We start from the raw sequence: 14346 nt of genomic DNA, 5'->3' as shown, positions 1-14346 counted from the left end.
GACAGGAAGATTAGAGTAGAAAGGCAGTCTACTGCACTAAGTAGGATTTTACCGAGTGCAGTGTGCTGCTGTAGTGAATGGTGACATTATTCTGGTTGCTCGGGAGCTGCTAATTAACCTGCCTGCAAAACAGAAGGCAACTGTAATAGCTGGGCCATGCAAGTGTATTTCAGTGATATTCTGTGAAACATTCCACAGCTGTGTTGATCACTCCATACATGATGCAGTGGAAATACCATTCATAATACTGTGCTTAATTTTGTGTTTGGGACTGCTGACTTTACAAAGCAGCCATCCCATAGCCCTCCAGGGGTGGGAATAAGTGGAAATCAGCAGGGCTTCACTACCGCCTTGCAAAGCCCAGCTGTGAGAGGGAGAAATATCTCTTCTTTGAGGCAAATCACGGCTTTTTGAGACAAAATCTGAACAAAAGTGGACTCGAGTGAGATATGTCCACTTCAGAGCAATGTGAGCCTCAGTGGGGAGCAGAGGGGCACACCATGGGGAGGCAGCCAGGCTCTGGAGCCCGCAGGGCTGAGGGCTGTGCCCTGGGTTCAAGGACAGGTGAAAGCAAATTCCCCTTAAACATGGCCATGAGCTGCAGGGGCAGACTGTGCTGGTCAGGGCCGGAGCCCGGCCGTGTCCCAGCCAGAAAACACTGCTCAGTGCGACAGCCAGCTTTCATTCTTTGGTTTATTTAGATTCGCTTCAGAAAAAAAAAATAATAATAATAGTAATTACTTTCCAGAAGTTTGAAATTTCCTTCATAAACTCCATCCGTATAAAAATACAAACAATAATAATAAAATCAAGACATTCAGGGGCCCATCCAATCTCATCCCACAGCAGGAACTGCTGCTGATTAAAAACAAAAAAAAACCCAAACAAACAAAAAAAGGAGGAAAAAAACCCACCCACTCCACCATTCCAGAGAGCCAGAACCAAACCAAGGGAGCTTTGCAGGACACAGTATAGCTCTGCCCTGGCTGTGGCTCACAGACCTCTCCTTCAGCTCCTCAGCACACACCAGTACTGGGATGGGGAGGGGCCTTTCCCCTCTCTTGAACATTTTCATGCTTTTCTTTTTGTGCTTCACAGGACCCCAGGTGTTGAGGAAAGGATTAACCCATCCGGTGCCCCTGGTTAGAAGGGGTCTGCTCCTAAATCACCTTCTCCAGCTGTTCTGACCAGAGTGATCTCTGACTTGCTAATCTTGCTGTGTGTGCTGGCCCTGGTTGAGGGGAGTAAGGGGAGATCAGCTCTGTGGCCATAGACCCTTATAATCTAATGTAGAAGTGCAGTTATCATCTTGATACGCATAAGAAGTGAGTGATTTTCCTGAGTAGATCAGCTGCCTGCCCTCCCACCTGTGCCGTGGGTGAGGAGAGGAGCACCACAGCTGGGTCATCTCCTCTCCCCATCTCCTAGGAGAGCAGTTTGCTTGTAGTGAGGAGCATCAGCAGCTGAGTGACGGCGATGAAGAAGCAGCTGCTCTGGACTGCGGAGACGGAGTCAGGGGTTGTCGAGGCTGTGGTTGGATCTGTTCGTGGAACTGAAAGAAACCCGCGGGGTAAATTAGAAGTGCAGAGGACCAGCTACAGACCTACGTGCTGTCATTTCTCAGAAATGTGTGTCAGACCTGTGGTACAGAGTGGGATGCATGAATACATCCAACCTATCGACACCATTGCCCACTAAACCACTTCCCTGTGTACTCTACCTGCCCTTTCCTCAAACAGCTCCAAGGATGATGATTGCACCACCTCTCTGGGCAGCCCGTTCCAGTGCCTGACCACTCTTCTGGGAGAGAAATTCTTCCTAATATCCAACCTGCAACTTGTCTGTGGCTGTTTAGTGTCCATTAAAGGTGAAAGAAAGCTAGGAAGTGTTCAAATTCAGCATTAATCCTGAAGACCTTCTCACCACTCTGGTGTCTTTGCCTTCTCTCCTGACTACTGGCGAGATGGAAAACCCAACACCACGGCACATTGCTCAGTGCACTGCTTGCCCCACTGTGGGACCACCCCACTGCACCCTATTTATTTACCTTCCTGCAGAATCGCCGTCTTGAACTCAGTGATATTGTTTTCATAGATGATATATGCCCTATGGAGGGAGGGAAGAGAGGAAAAAGGGCATAAAGAGCAAATTATGAGATGGGATGTGTGCTGTGACCACCTGTTCCTTGTAACAACAGTGTTCCTTGCAATCACTAGAGTAATGAGCTCTTGCATTCTTCCTTCTGGCAGATAAGGCCAATCAGGTTAATGGCTATGGTTTCCTTTGGCAAATATTTCCCATGGATGCAGCTCCATTAGTGTTCATGGAAATAAGGAGTGTTCAATCCCTTAATTTCCATTGAGCTAATTTACATCCCTACTAATGTGAGCAAACCACTGGGCTGGCAGCGGAGTGACCTCCAGATCTCGCTTTGCAGAAAATATTTCCTTGGTATTTTCAAGTGAAAATCTGGAGCAGGGACAAGGGTTTGTTAAAGCTGCTGCTCTGGGGGTGGGCTCCTGATTGTGGGCATTACTGGGAGCTGGCACAGGCAAGTACTATCCCAGCTGATTATCCAAACGTGGGATAGTGTTACCTTATTTCCACGGAAGATATGTTACTGCTTGGAGATGTCCAGTTTGCTGCTGCTTCTTCCTGAGTGGTATTTAGCATTGCTGTCGCAACATTACTGCAGTTTAGTTTTTCTACTACATTCCATTCTCCTGCAGTGGTATTTTCAGAGGACAAGGCTTGAAGTAAATACATGGTCACATTTCTGATGGTGGTGCTGTTTCCGTCATCTCTTATTGTAACTGCAAAGAGAGCAAGTGAGACAAGGTAAGTTGTCTATCCTGTAGGACAGCTATCTCAGATCCCCTGCTTTCAAGGCTTTCAGTTAAGGGAGTGTTTGCTCACTTGTGACACGGAGGCGCAGGGAAGGGAGTGTCCCCTTGCTAAAACAAGAGCCCCTCACTGCCCCCCTCCTCCAGATGGGGGGATCTCTTCAGTCCCCATCTGCAGCCGCTGCTGTGGAGGATGATGACACCAAGCCAAACCACAGCTCCTGTGAGGAAACCTTTTCTGGCTCCCATGCAAATGGCAGGGGTGGAAAATGCACAGCGGATGAGGTGGTGAGCAGCCCACAGCTGACTGCGCCATCCCCACCCTGTCGTTTTCCCCATGTCTCCATCCCAGGTTGCTGATTCATGGCTGTGACAAATCTGTGCAATGCTGCTGTGCACCACGCTGCTACTGCAGGCAGCAGTGGGGCTGTAAGCACACGAAGCAAGGGGAGACCTGCCTGCCAGCAGCCAGCTGCATACGGCTGTGTGTGCCACACGGCTGTAGCCCTCCTGGCCCTCAGTGACATTTGGGTGAGAGTGGCTTCAAGTGAAACCCCTCAGGACTGCCAGAGATAGAGAAGATGGTGTGAGGTGGCAGTTAGCATCAAACCCGAGTCCTGTGCTCAGAAACAATCACAGCTCAAAGTCACAGCTGTAAGCAAAACCCTCTCCTGTGAAAAACGCAGCCATTGCAGTGGGTGCTCCTGGGGTGAGGCACGAGGGAAGCTGTGCCTGCCCATCCCAGCAGAAAAGGAAGGGCTCAGGATGTCCTTCTTTCCCTGCTCCCAGAGTTGAGATTTTTTGAACCTCAAGGCAAAGGATGCCTGTTGTCAGGTCTGGGAAGCAGGGTGAGGCTGCCATGTATGCAGGATTAAAAGCCATTTTCCGTGATTGACGCTGAAAGTGCGTCAACTGCAAAGCAACCTCTTCCTCTTTGTCTGTAGAGCCATTACTGCCAACAAGGGCAAATCCTCAAGGAGGGAAGGGAACAAAACCACAAAACAGCACCCCCAAAATTCTGTGTTTTTGAGTCCTTTGTGTTTTGGCCAAAAGGTTAAGGCGGAAAAAAGCACCCTAAGGAAGGAAAGAGAATCTGAAGCTGATTGCATAGACGGGGAATAGGAATAAACAGGGGAGAAGTAGGAGAACTATCTCCTGCCTGAAGTAAAACATCATTAGACTGAACAGGTTCTAAGCACATCTAAGAACGGCATAAGATTCAAGGATCCCGCTGGGTTCGAGGCAGCAGAGGAGGCACAGTGGGATGGAAGGTGGCTTACCCTGGTAGGTTGTGTTGGCCACATACTCCTCAGGTGTCACAGTCACTGAGAAATTGCCCTTGACTGCATCCTGGAGAAAATCACATCCTTCCATCTGCAGGTACACAGGGACGAGTAGAGTCCCGAAGAGGAGGAACTGCAGCAAGAAGTGAGCTGCCATCATCCTCTTGGATGTCCCTGCTTCATGCACCTGGGAGCTGAGAAAGCCCGACGCCTCTCAGCCCATTTATATGGAGATTTTGATGAGGTAAATGCAAATATTTCCCCCTCCCCATCCAGCTCTTGTACACACCCCTGGTGGGAGGTTTCTCTTGTGGTTTTAGAGATTACTTCCTCCTGGCTGCTTGGCCTCTAGGTGAACTGCTTAAAATAAAGGGGTAATGAGCTGTGTGGGGGTAAAACCCACAGCATCTGTATCATGGGGGAGTCCCAGGGATGTAAAGCAAGTCCCTGCTCGCCTGCTCCCTGAGCCGCTTTTGTGCACATTTGTCAGGAGTCCCCATGACATCTGCAGGAACTCCAGGCCATGGAGACATGGAACAGTACTGTGCTCCCACTGCCAGCCCCTGCCCTGCTTTCCTTAGTGACCAAACCAACCCATGCTGGTGGAGGTGTCTGCAGACAGCCGGCTCAGCGAAACCCCTCAGCATTCTGTGCAAAGCAGCCTGAGCTTTGCTTTTCTCTCCCTCTGTGCTCCCATGGGCTGCTGGCTGGGATGTCAGAGGCTGACTTTTGCAAGCACTCCTTGAGCCATCGGGGAGGTGACAGCGTGGGCTGGTGGTGTCTTTCCGCCCTGCCACTGGCCTGAGCGAAACCCGGGGTGTGCAGCACTCATCAGAGGTGTGGGGCTCATCAGTGCTGGTGGCAGGCCTGAGTCAGCAGGGAATGCCCTTCCTGCCTCCATCTGCCCCATGCTGGCAGCTCCCGGAGGCCCTCACTTGCGTTTCTGCTGCGCCCACCTGAATTCTGCCGAGCCGCTTCCAGGCTGGGAGCTCTGCATTCCCTTCCCCTTCTCATCTTCCCTTTTTCCAACATGAAACCACCTCACACAGGCAGTTCTCTTTTGCTCCTCCTGTGATGTGTGTGGTTGTGTTCAACATTTCAAACAAAAGCTGAGCAGAGGTGGAAGAAAATGCCAGAAAGAGGATAGGTGGGTTCAGGACAAGCAGGGTGAGAAGGGAGCAGCAGAAAAGAGTGGGAGAAAAAGGGGATGCCTTGGGAAAGATGGTATATTCTTGGTGACGTTGACATGGGTCAGAGGTAAACCTTACCCTAATGCAAAGAGTGTGGAGAAAATGAGAGATTGAGTTCTTTTGGTTCATAAAATTGTCTGAGGTCGTGGCCATGTTTCCTGGTTGCTCCTCCCTCCTTCCTACGTGTCCCTGAGCAGAGGAGGAAGGAGCCCAGAGGGTCATGATCCCCCATGAACAGGGTCTGCTGCCCTGCAACAAACAGCCGGAGGGGCTCAAGACAGGAAGGCAGCCAGCCGTGAGGGGATGGAGAGGGGAAAAAGCAGAGCAAGGTGGAAGCAGATGGTTTTGCAAGCACAGCTTCACTGCTGATGCTATTTGCCCTTGAGGGTTTCACCCATAGTCTCCTTGCAAAAGCTCTGTGCCATTCTCTGCTGATGAGGATGAGTCAGTCCAGTGTCACTGGAGCAAGGGGTGTTGAGAACAGATGAGTTTGCTTCTGAGAGGGAAATTAATTTTGGAGAAGAAAAGGCAGGATGTGACAGTGTCACATATATCACAAGGAAGGTCCTGTTACAACCACCATCCAAAGCACAAGAGATCTTTGTAAGCAGTGATGGAAGTGGCAGTGTGTGTTACATGATGTGTGCTATATGGGGATTTACAGTTTTGTTCCTCAACTATGCAGATAGATGAAAGCTGTATTTTCCACGGGAAGGAGGGAGCTGAAATCTGTCATGGTGAGGGGACACAGGGGGGAGGATAGCTGGGGGAAGCAATAACATGGAGATTTTTAGCTCAGAAATGGCTTCATGGTCTGATTCATCTGGGGATGAACCCATATCCCCTCTTGGTGGGTGGAGAGGAGGTGTTCTCTTGCCCTTCTTTCTCCTTGCAGGCACATGTGCTGTGACTCCTTCCCTGTCCTGTCTTCTGTGTGTTTGTGGGCAAAACTGAAGCTGGAGCTGCAGTTTCCACAGGCTTCTTTCAAGGTCAAACCATGACACTTACAAGAAGCCTTGTGCTGTTCTCTGCATTCCCACAGGAGGTGGCTTCTGCCTCCTGGAACCGGCGGGGACAGGACCTGGGCCCCTTACTTTGCCTTTGTGGAGGCTCTCAGGGTGTGAGCAGGCAGATTTTGGGATCGGCCCATCCCTGGGGATGCCCACACAGACCTTTGACCTTTGCTTGGTGCAATGGGACATAGTCTGCTCCCCACTCCCTTCCTTACATCAGCTCCACTCCTTTTTGTCTTCCCCAGCGATAGATGCACCTTCCCTGCTGCGGATGGAGGACTGGAGCGGGCAGGCAGTACCCCAAGGTCAGGGCTGTGTTGCAGGTGCAGAGCTGCAGCACCACAGTGCTCCTGGCCTGGGGGAGAGCAGGAGCTGGGAGAATGAAACTCACAACAGCAGCCGGCATGTGAGGGAGTGCCTTTAGCAAAACCAAGTGGTATAATAAACCATCGCACGCAACAACCTGTTCCCATGACTCACAACAGGACCAAGCTATCCTGTGTCACTGGGGCTGAACAGGAGATGCCATTGGGGTCAAATGGGTCAGAGCCAGGGCCAGGCTGAGTGCTGGGGCTCCTTCCCACCCACTAGGCATCCCCCAGTGCTGCAGAAAGGTGTTGTGAGGCTGCCAGCTCTGTTCCAGGCATGAGTGGCGTGTTTGCTCCGATCTCCCCTACATGGCTTTATTGGACTATTTATTTGCTTGAGGTGAACAGGAGGTAGTTGAGGCTTACCGGTCTGCTTTGCAAACGGTTTGTTTGGTAACGGCAGGGTGTTTCATTGCTGCCTGGTTGCTGAGATGGATTTGAGAGTGCTTTGCAGCAGCTCCCTGAGGTCACAGCGGCTCCCTGGGGTCAAAGCAGCTCTGGGCTGGGGCTGCAGCACCAACACGGAACACACTTTGCAGCAGAACTGCAAGGCCACTATTTCCCTATGCGACCCAGGCTTGCTGCAGGGAAACATCCCATGGAAATGTCCTGGCCCTCTGCTCCGGTCCTGGGGTAGGATTTCCCCATGAAGACTTTTGGCCGGCCTGATAGCCCTGGAGGGACTTTATCTGAGCGTGAATAAGAAAAGGAGGATTGTTCTCTGCATTTGCTTCTGAGGGATAATGTCCTAAAGACCTCTTTGTTATCTGCATCAGAAAGGCTTGCAGGGCAGGGAGGAGGGAGTTTGCAAGGGAGGAATCTTGTTTAAAAGACAAAGGCTTTGTAAGAGGGCACTTCCCTAAAGGGAGCAGTTTAACAAGGGAATTTTCCTGCATGGCCTCCACTGCCTCTCAACACTTCCACATGCTAGCTTCTGGCTGGCTGTTCTCTCCTCTGGCAGGTTGCATTGGTGCAACTCCTCATTGAGCCAGTCGGGGTCCTGTGGCTGCCCCTGCTCCTGCCCTCCATCCTCCATCACAGGAGGCAGTGGAAATTGCAGCTATAGCTTCTCTGCTGCCACGTGCAAGGCCTACACCTGCCCCTGTTTGGTGCCTGCTTCTGGCACAGCTCCTGCCTGGCTGTCCCAGCACACTGCCTTCAGCCCCGGCACTTGAGGGGTTTCCTGGGGGTTTCGCCACCTCCCTCCTGCAAACTTTGCACAGGAAAGGGAAAGCCATCTGCCTGGGGCAGTGCAGGTGCTCAGTGCCATTGTGAGCAGATCTGGTGCCAGGACAGACACCAGCACTGCATCACCTTTCCATGGAAAGGAGCATGCCTGGGTGAGATTGGAGCCCTGCACATCGCTGGAGAGCAGAGCAGGTGCTCAGCTGGGCCCTGTTAGTGCTGCTCCTTGTGCTTTATTTGCCTTGCAGGGCAGCGTGTTTGCCCAGAGGCATTACCAGACTGCGCCCCTATTTGCAGAAGGCTCATGGTCACTGCAGCTCGCAGGGCTTCTGCCCCGTGCTGCCCAGCTCAGGGAGCGCCCGGGAGAAGCAGCTGATGGGCAAGGTGCCGGGCTGCCCAGGAGATGGCAGCAGCTTTCCACAGCCCTGGCTGAGGATGTGGGCACTGCTCTGGGTATCCCTGCTGCAGCAGGGCTTGGGCCAGAGGGACCTGAGGATCCCTTCTACCTCCATCAGTATGTAGTTCTGCAGTCCCAGCTGGGCACCAGTGTGCACAGACAGCTCTGGAGAAGGAGATTAGAGTCAGAGGAACAAGGCAGAAGTAGGACATGGCTGCAGCCCAGTGGTGCAAGATGCCCCCAGCCCTCACGTTGTCCATATCCACATTTCAGGCAGGTGTGCCATGTTCAGGGCAGCTCTGAAGGGTGCTGTGAGTGGGTGGGAGGCTGGAAGGGTTAAGAGGGATGGAGGTGCCTGAAGGTGTGGGTGAATCGTTTGAATCTCGGAATCTCTTTGAATCATTGTGGAAAAGGTATAGGGGAAATCTGGGCTAGGGGAGGATTGGGGAAGCAAGAGGGATTTGTATGTGTGAGGTGAGCCAGGGACTGCAGCCCTGGGAGGTTTGGTTGGCTCCAGGTCAGCTCCAGCTGCAGTGTGGGATCTGGGCGAAGGTGTCTGCAACTTCATTTTGGAAAGACAGCTTCCACCTCTCTGGGGCTGTTTGTTTATCCCTGCTGCCTCCTCACTGGAGATTTATCCTTCTGAATTTGCCAACAGGAAGGTGACCTCTGGTGCGATGAGAAAGGAGAGATGATGTGTCCTATAGGAGTGGTTTAATCATCACTTTCTACTGGCATTTGGAGATTTCCTATTTAATCAGTAATGAAAGTGCCTGGCAATTAATTCAGTAGGGCTCTCAGTGCCCTGAGCACTGCAGTGTTGGTTCTGCTCTGACCTTCCTCACTTTCATTCCTTTTTGAGGAGTAATAAAGTTGCTGTGATTAATTGCAGAAGATACAGATTTCTTTCCCAGTTCCTCATGGCAAGTGAAATTCCTTGGCTTTAAACTTGGACGTGTGCATGAAACTTTGTGGTAGGCAAACTGATGGTGCCGACTGGGGAGAAGGGAAAATAAGGGAGGGCAAATACTAAAAGTCTTTGCTTGGGTTGGAGATTCAGCACTGCCTTGGCGTGGTGCCGGCTGCAGTCGCAGCAGCAGAACCTCTTGTGTTTAGCCCCAGAGGAGTCCCTAATTAGCGGAGAAGCTGCAGAGCTCTGAGCATGTTTGGGAATGCTTTAGTGCAGTGGCCCCCTGAGGTTCATTAAACAAATGAATTCAAAGCAGTCAAACAGCCAGGATCTTCAAAGTGAGGAGGAGTTGGGTCCCAGGGAGAGCAGCACAGCCGTGAAAGCAAGCTGGCATTGCAACCAAACTGCCTTCCCAAATGGGTGAAATAAAGGCGCCCAGATCCCCACAGGACTCCAGGAACTCCTGAACTCCCAGACTTACCATGCTGCTTGACATGAGAATGTACATCAAAAACCCATTTAGGAGCTGCCTATTCAGTCCTGCCTCCTCCTCCATCCCTCCTCCTGCAGTACGGGATCTGCTGTGTGCGGGCACTGGAGAGCAGTGAGATTGGGGCTGCCCCCTCCTCGTGCCTTGGAAGATCTGAAGTCTGTGCAAGCCTGGGTCTGGTAACACGTGTGACAGTTATTAATGGAAGTGTCAGCAAACCCAAAGTCAAAGGAGATGAGGAATCGCTCACACTGACACACAAATGGAAAATAGAAAGGATGGGGCCAGTGGGAGGCAGGCACAATAGATTGCCTGGGGCACAGCTGTGCTTGCAGGGAGAGGTAACAGCAATTTGGGCTCCGCTGCCTGGGCAGGAGTTTGAGTCTTATAGAATTATGGAACAGCTAAAGTTGGAGGGACCTCAAAGCCCACCCAGTGCCACCCCCGGCCATGGGCGGGGCTGCCCCCCCACCAGCTCAGGCTGCCCAGGGCCCCATCCCACCTGGCCTTGAGTGCCTGCAGGTGTCCCAGTGCTGGCTGCAAGGAAGAGCACCAGACCAGATACCTGCTCCCTGGGTTGCCTATCCCAATAATTTGAGCCCTGATTTAAAGAGGAGAAGTGCATAATCTTCACAGGAAAAAAACCCAGCAGGTTCTAATCCTGGCTTTTAGCCTCCCTCTCCCAATACCGGGTTTCCCAGCATCTCTAACTATGTGAAACACGTCCCTTCTTCAGATAAAAAGGCAATTTTCCACTTGGGCAGCAGGAAGCAAACTGCAGATTACAATACCTGATGGTGTATTGGAGGAATGCTAGTATGTCCCTCTCCCCATATGACAAGGTCATTATTGGTGCATGACAAGGATGAGCAATAGGATGTCTGAGCCATCAGCCACTGCATGGAGCAAGGGACTGCTGGCACCTGGAGCTCTGTGGGGAGCAGGGAAATCCAAGGACAAATCCGTGGGCCTGGGAGGAAAGGCCAGCTGAGCAACAGGACTGATGGCTCTAAGTATATTAAGATGCCTGAATGTATAAAGATATGGATGGTGTTCACTTCTTCAGGCCCCTCAGGACACACAGGAGCTGGCTTTAACCTCATTAGCCCAATTCCTGGCAGTGTTAGTAAAGATGGATTTACTTTCCGGAAAGCCCATAGTCTGTCTCAGGGCTGAATGCGGTGCAAGATGGAATATGAGTTGCGACGATGTGTCTTCTTTTATGGTTTGGCTGAACACATTTCAGCTGATGAAAGCACAGTCATTTCTTGAAACTGTAGTTTAACCATCGGCTGCAAATCAGTCTTCAACAATGGCGAGTCCAGCGGTGGGACCAACACCGCAGCAGCACTTCTCAGCCCTCCTGCCTTCCCCAGGTCTCTTCTGCTTCCTTCCTGGGCACTGCGGAGCCTTTGTCAGCATTGATTGAGTAAATTGCTGGAGCAGAACAATGTGTGCTCCCTTTTCCAACCAGAGAACACCTCTGCTCGCTGTTGATAAATTATATGTAAATTACCTTCCATTTCTTAGGTGCTAACATTAAAAACAGGTACAAAAATACTATCCACCATGCTGTGAATATCAATGAGGTTCTTTGTTTTTACTGGCTTGAAACAATGACATTTGATGAAGGCTCATTTGAGAGAGATGCTGTGTTCCAGAGATACCTTCAAAGTTACACAAATGCAGCGAGGGCAGCCTGAAGCACTCATTGTCCCTCTCTCATTATTTCCTTGCTGTATGGATGTAAATTGGGCACTGGTGGTGGTGAGGAGCAGTTTTGTGGGCTATGGATATGGTACAAAAGCTCTTATCAGTACAAATCCCTGTGCACTGTGCTTGGGACTGTATGTTGGTAAATGCTGTCCTCTGCATTCATTTATTCACTCCTCTGTCTACCTCCTCTGTTCCTTCCCTTCATCCATCAGCACAGATCAGTGTTGCAGAAGAGAAACAGCATAGGTAAGAGAAGGCAAATCCCAGAGGCTCTGGGTGGGAGCAGTGCTGGGATCCCTCTCCCTGAGCTCTGTGCCATCAATTGGAGGTTATGTCATGCTCTGCTGTTTGCAGAGAGCCGCCTCTGAGCTGTGGCTACGGGAGCATCAGACTGCCACGCATTGCAGAGACCACTCAGGAGTCATTATGCAATGCTGTATGCTAAGCTGAAGAGCCTAGAGCACGAGTGTGCAACTTTTGGCTTGCCTGGGCCACATATGTGGTTGAACTGAAAGTAATGCCTCCCATTTGTTTGCATGGAAACTACATCAGATGCAAAGAGCACAATAACACCATTGAATAAAGCACGTTCTCAGCAACAAAACACTGCTTTTCAACATAGGCACCACTATTAGCTGTGCATTTTCACCAGCAGTGAACAAGAGGTGCATGCTGCACATGACAAAACCTGCACCAGAGGAGGCGACCACTGTCACCAGTGCTGAAATGCACCACCCACCCCTCTCTGTGCTCACATGCACTCTTTGGTCTCCAGAAACACTCAGCAAATGTCAATGAATGTCAGTGGGTGACAATTGTTCTGCCTGTAGGAATTCAGTGACACACCTTTGCTTCATCTGCACTTCCATGTCAGACACCGCTGTGTCAGACTGCCCCTCTGCTGCCATCTGTCACACGGCAACAACATGGAATGGGATATTGGTGGGAAGGTTCCACCTCTACTGCCGTACCACCACCATCCGCCTCTGATGTGGTGGGTGGACGTCATGAAACAGGAGGCATTACTTTTGGAGCAGCCCTCGTAAAATATAGGATGTAGTTAATGTACATTAGTAATAAAGCTTATTTTAATTTTTAATATTTTTTATTAAAACAGAAATGAGAGCAGCAAAGCCATCAAACTACTGGGATCTGTGACCTTGCTGTTGTGAAGCCAATGCATCAGTGTTGTTTGGTGGCAGTGGCTGCAGCTCTCAGTGAGGTCTCGTGGTGTTGGTCAGAGATGTTGGATGAAATGTGACTCTTCCTGTGCTTCATCCTTGAAAGTGGCTCCATCTGAATATAGGAGATACGAAGAAGAGAATTCCTGTTCTCCCTTTAGTTCGCAGAGGTGGAAGCGCAGGGCTGATGGGATAAGTGATGGGTTTGCTCCAGTGCAGCTCTGGCAGAAGGTGCAGCTCCTTCTCCCTTTGGGTAAGATACAGCATCTCCTCTGTAATAGCAGCACCCAGGAGTGACAAACTAACGAATGATGCTATTCTGAGAGCACATGTGGGCACCAGTGCTCAATTTATCAAAGATGAAGAGGGACTGCAGTTAATTATATACCGTGAGGAGAGCGGGGAGCCTGCCTTGCCCTTGTCACAGGCTTTCTCTCCTGTTTGCCATGGCCCAGGAATTTACAGGTAAATCAGTTCTTTTCTCCCAGTCACACTCCTTCACTGTTATTTCTTCCTGTTTCGGTGATCATTTCTCCCTGATGCTTCAGAGGAAGTTTTGTTCCCGTTGGAGGGCAGTGATTTCCCTGGATGGGATCCATAGAGGCAGGGGCAGGGAGTGCAGGAGGGACGTCCACTCGGTGAGTGCAAGCCCAGGTGTCACCCTGCACACATCCCTCATATTTCCACCCTAAATACACACAGTACTTAAACACTGCAAATCCCAGACAATCCTTCAATTTTATAAACTCTGCGGATTGATTTTCCGATGAAATCCTCCCACTGCAAGATCCAGGTTCATTTATATAAATTATACAGTGATTTATTTAATGACCTACTTTGAGTGCTATAAATTCCACCACGTCTGTGCGATTTATTATTTAAACACTGCATAAATCTTGCAGGACAGAGAGAGGGGAGGATGTATGTGGAGGGGAATAGCTGGCGCAGTGCCTGACCGGGAGGAAAACAAGGTGTGTGTTGGTGCACTTGTATGGAGGGTTTCAGTCAACCCATGCTGGCAGAAAGCCTGGCTTAGCTCCTGGAACAGCTTCGAGGGGAATTGTCTGAGATTTCTTCAGCTGCATACACTGTGAAGGCATTGATTTACTGCAATAGAGACTTAATAGTCAGTGAGTGTGGCACTAGAGAGGAGCCCACAGAACATCAAAAGGCAGGTGACACTTCATCTCAGCTATCTGATACTGCCATCATTCTCTCTCTTTCTCTTCCAGAATGAGAAGGTAATGGGCACACAGACACGTGAATCATAGGTTGGAGGGGAGCTCAAAGCCCACCCAGTGCCACCCCCGGCCATGGGCAGGGCTGCCCCCCACCAGCTCAGGCTGCCCAGGGCCCCATCCCACCTGGCCTTGAGTGCCTGCAGGGATGGGGCACCCACAGCTCTCTGGCAGCAGTCCCACTGCCTCCTCTCCCTGCTGCCACCCTCTGTTGGTGCAGCGCATGGGATGTCAGCCATGCACACAGACCGAGCAAGAAAGAGCTGTGTTCAGACATGTCACGTTGTGTGCTGAAGGAATGACCTCCATTTAAAGATGCTCTAAATTAAACAAAGGTTTCAACAGTGTTAATTAGTTAATGGTTGCAAAGAGCTCTGAAAATGCAAAGACCCTTATAAGTGATAATTATTATTGTTGTTATTATCGGGTCTGCAGAAGCAAAGCACATGTAATTGGTGGTTAAGCTCCCCAGACACAATCTAATCCAAAGGCACAACACAGCTTCCACCACCAAGTGCTGTAAGCAGGATCA

At 50.6% G+C, this 14346-nt stretch overlaps 1 protein-coding gene across 1 annotated transcript; it reads right to left on the bottom strand.

Moving 5' to 3' along the window:
• Nucleotides 1-679: 679 nt before the first annotated feature.
• PLET1 (PLET1 homolog) lies at nt 680-4322 on the bottom strand. The gene is made up of 4 exons (XM_429703.8): nt 4124-4322; nt 2597-2813; nt 2048-2106; nt 680-1552 (listed from the first exon to the last, which is right to left on the bottom strand). Exons 1-4 carry the CDS (start codon nt 4284-4286, stop codon nt 1425-1427), a joined length of 567 nt encoding a protein of 188 aa, XP_429703.3. The 5' UTR covers nt 4287-4322; the 3' UTR covers nt 680-1424.
• Nucleotides 4323-14346: the final 10024 nt, after the last annotated feature.

This window comes from Gallus gallus, chromosome 24 (genome assembly GCF_016699485.2).
Source record: "Gallus gallus isolate bGalGal1 chromosome 24, bGalGal1.mat.broiler.GRCg7b, whole genome shotgun sequence".
NCBI lineage: Eukaryota > Metazoa > Chordata > Aves > Galliformes > Phasianidae > Gallus > Gallus gallus.
Note: the sequence above shows the minus strand (reverse complement) of the source record. Positions and strands in the feature narration are given on the sequence as shown.

What these genes read in the sequence shown, in the direction of transcription:
- PLET1 (XM_429703.8), bottom strand. Translation starts at nt 4,286, where the DNA reads ATGATGGCAGCTCACTTCTTGCTGCAGTTCCTCCTCTTCGGGACTCTA. An exon ending in ATATCTTCCGTGGAAATAAG is followed by an intron (nt 2,107 to 2,596) that starts GTAACACTATCC and finishes CTCCCTCCATAG; the next exon opens with GGCATATATCATCTATGAAA. An exon ending in GACGGCGATTCTGCAGGAAG is followed by an intron (nt 1,553 to 2,047) that starts GTAAATAAATAG and finishes GGTTTCTTTCAG; the next exon opens with TTCCACGAACAGATCCAACC.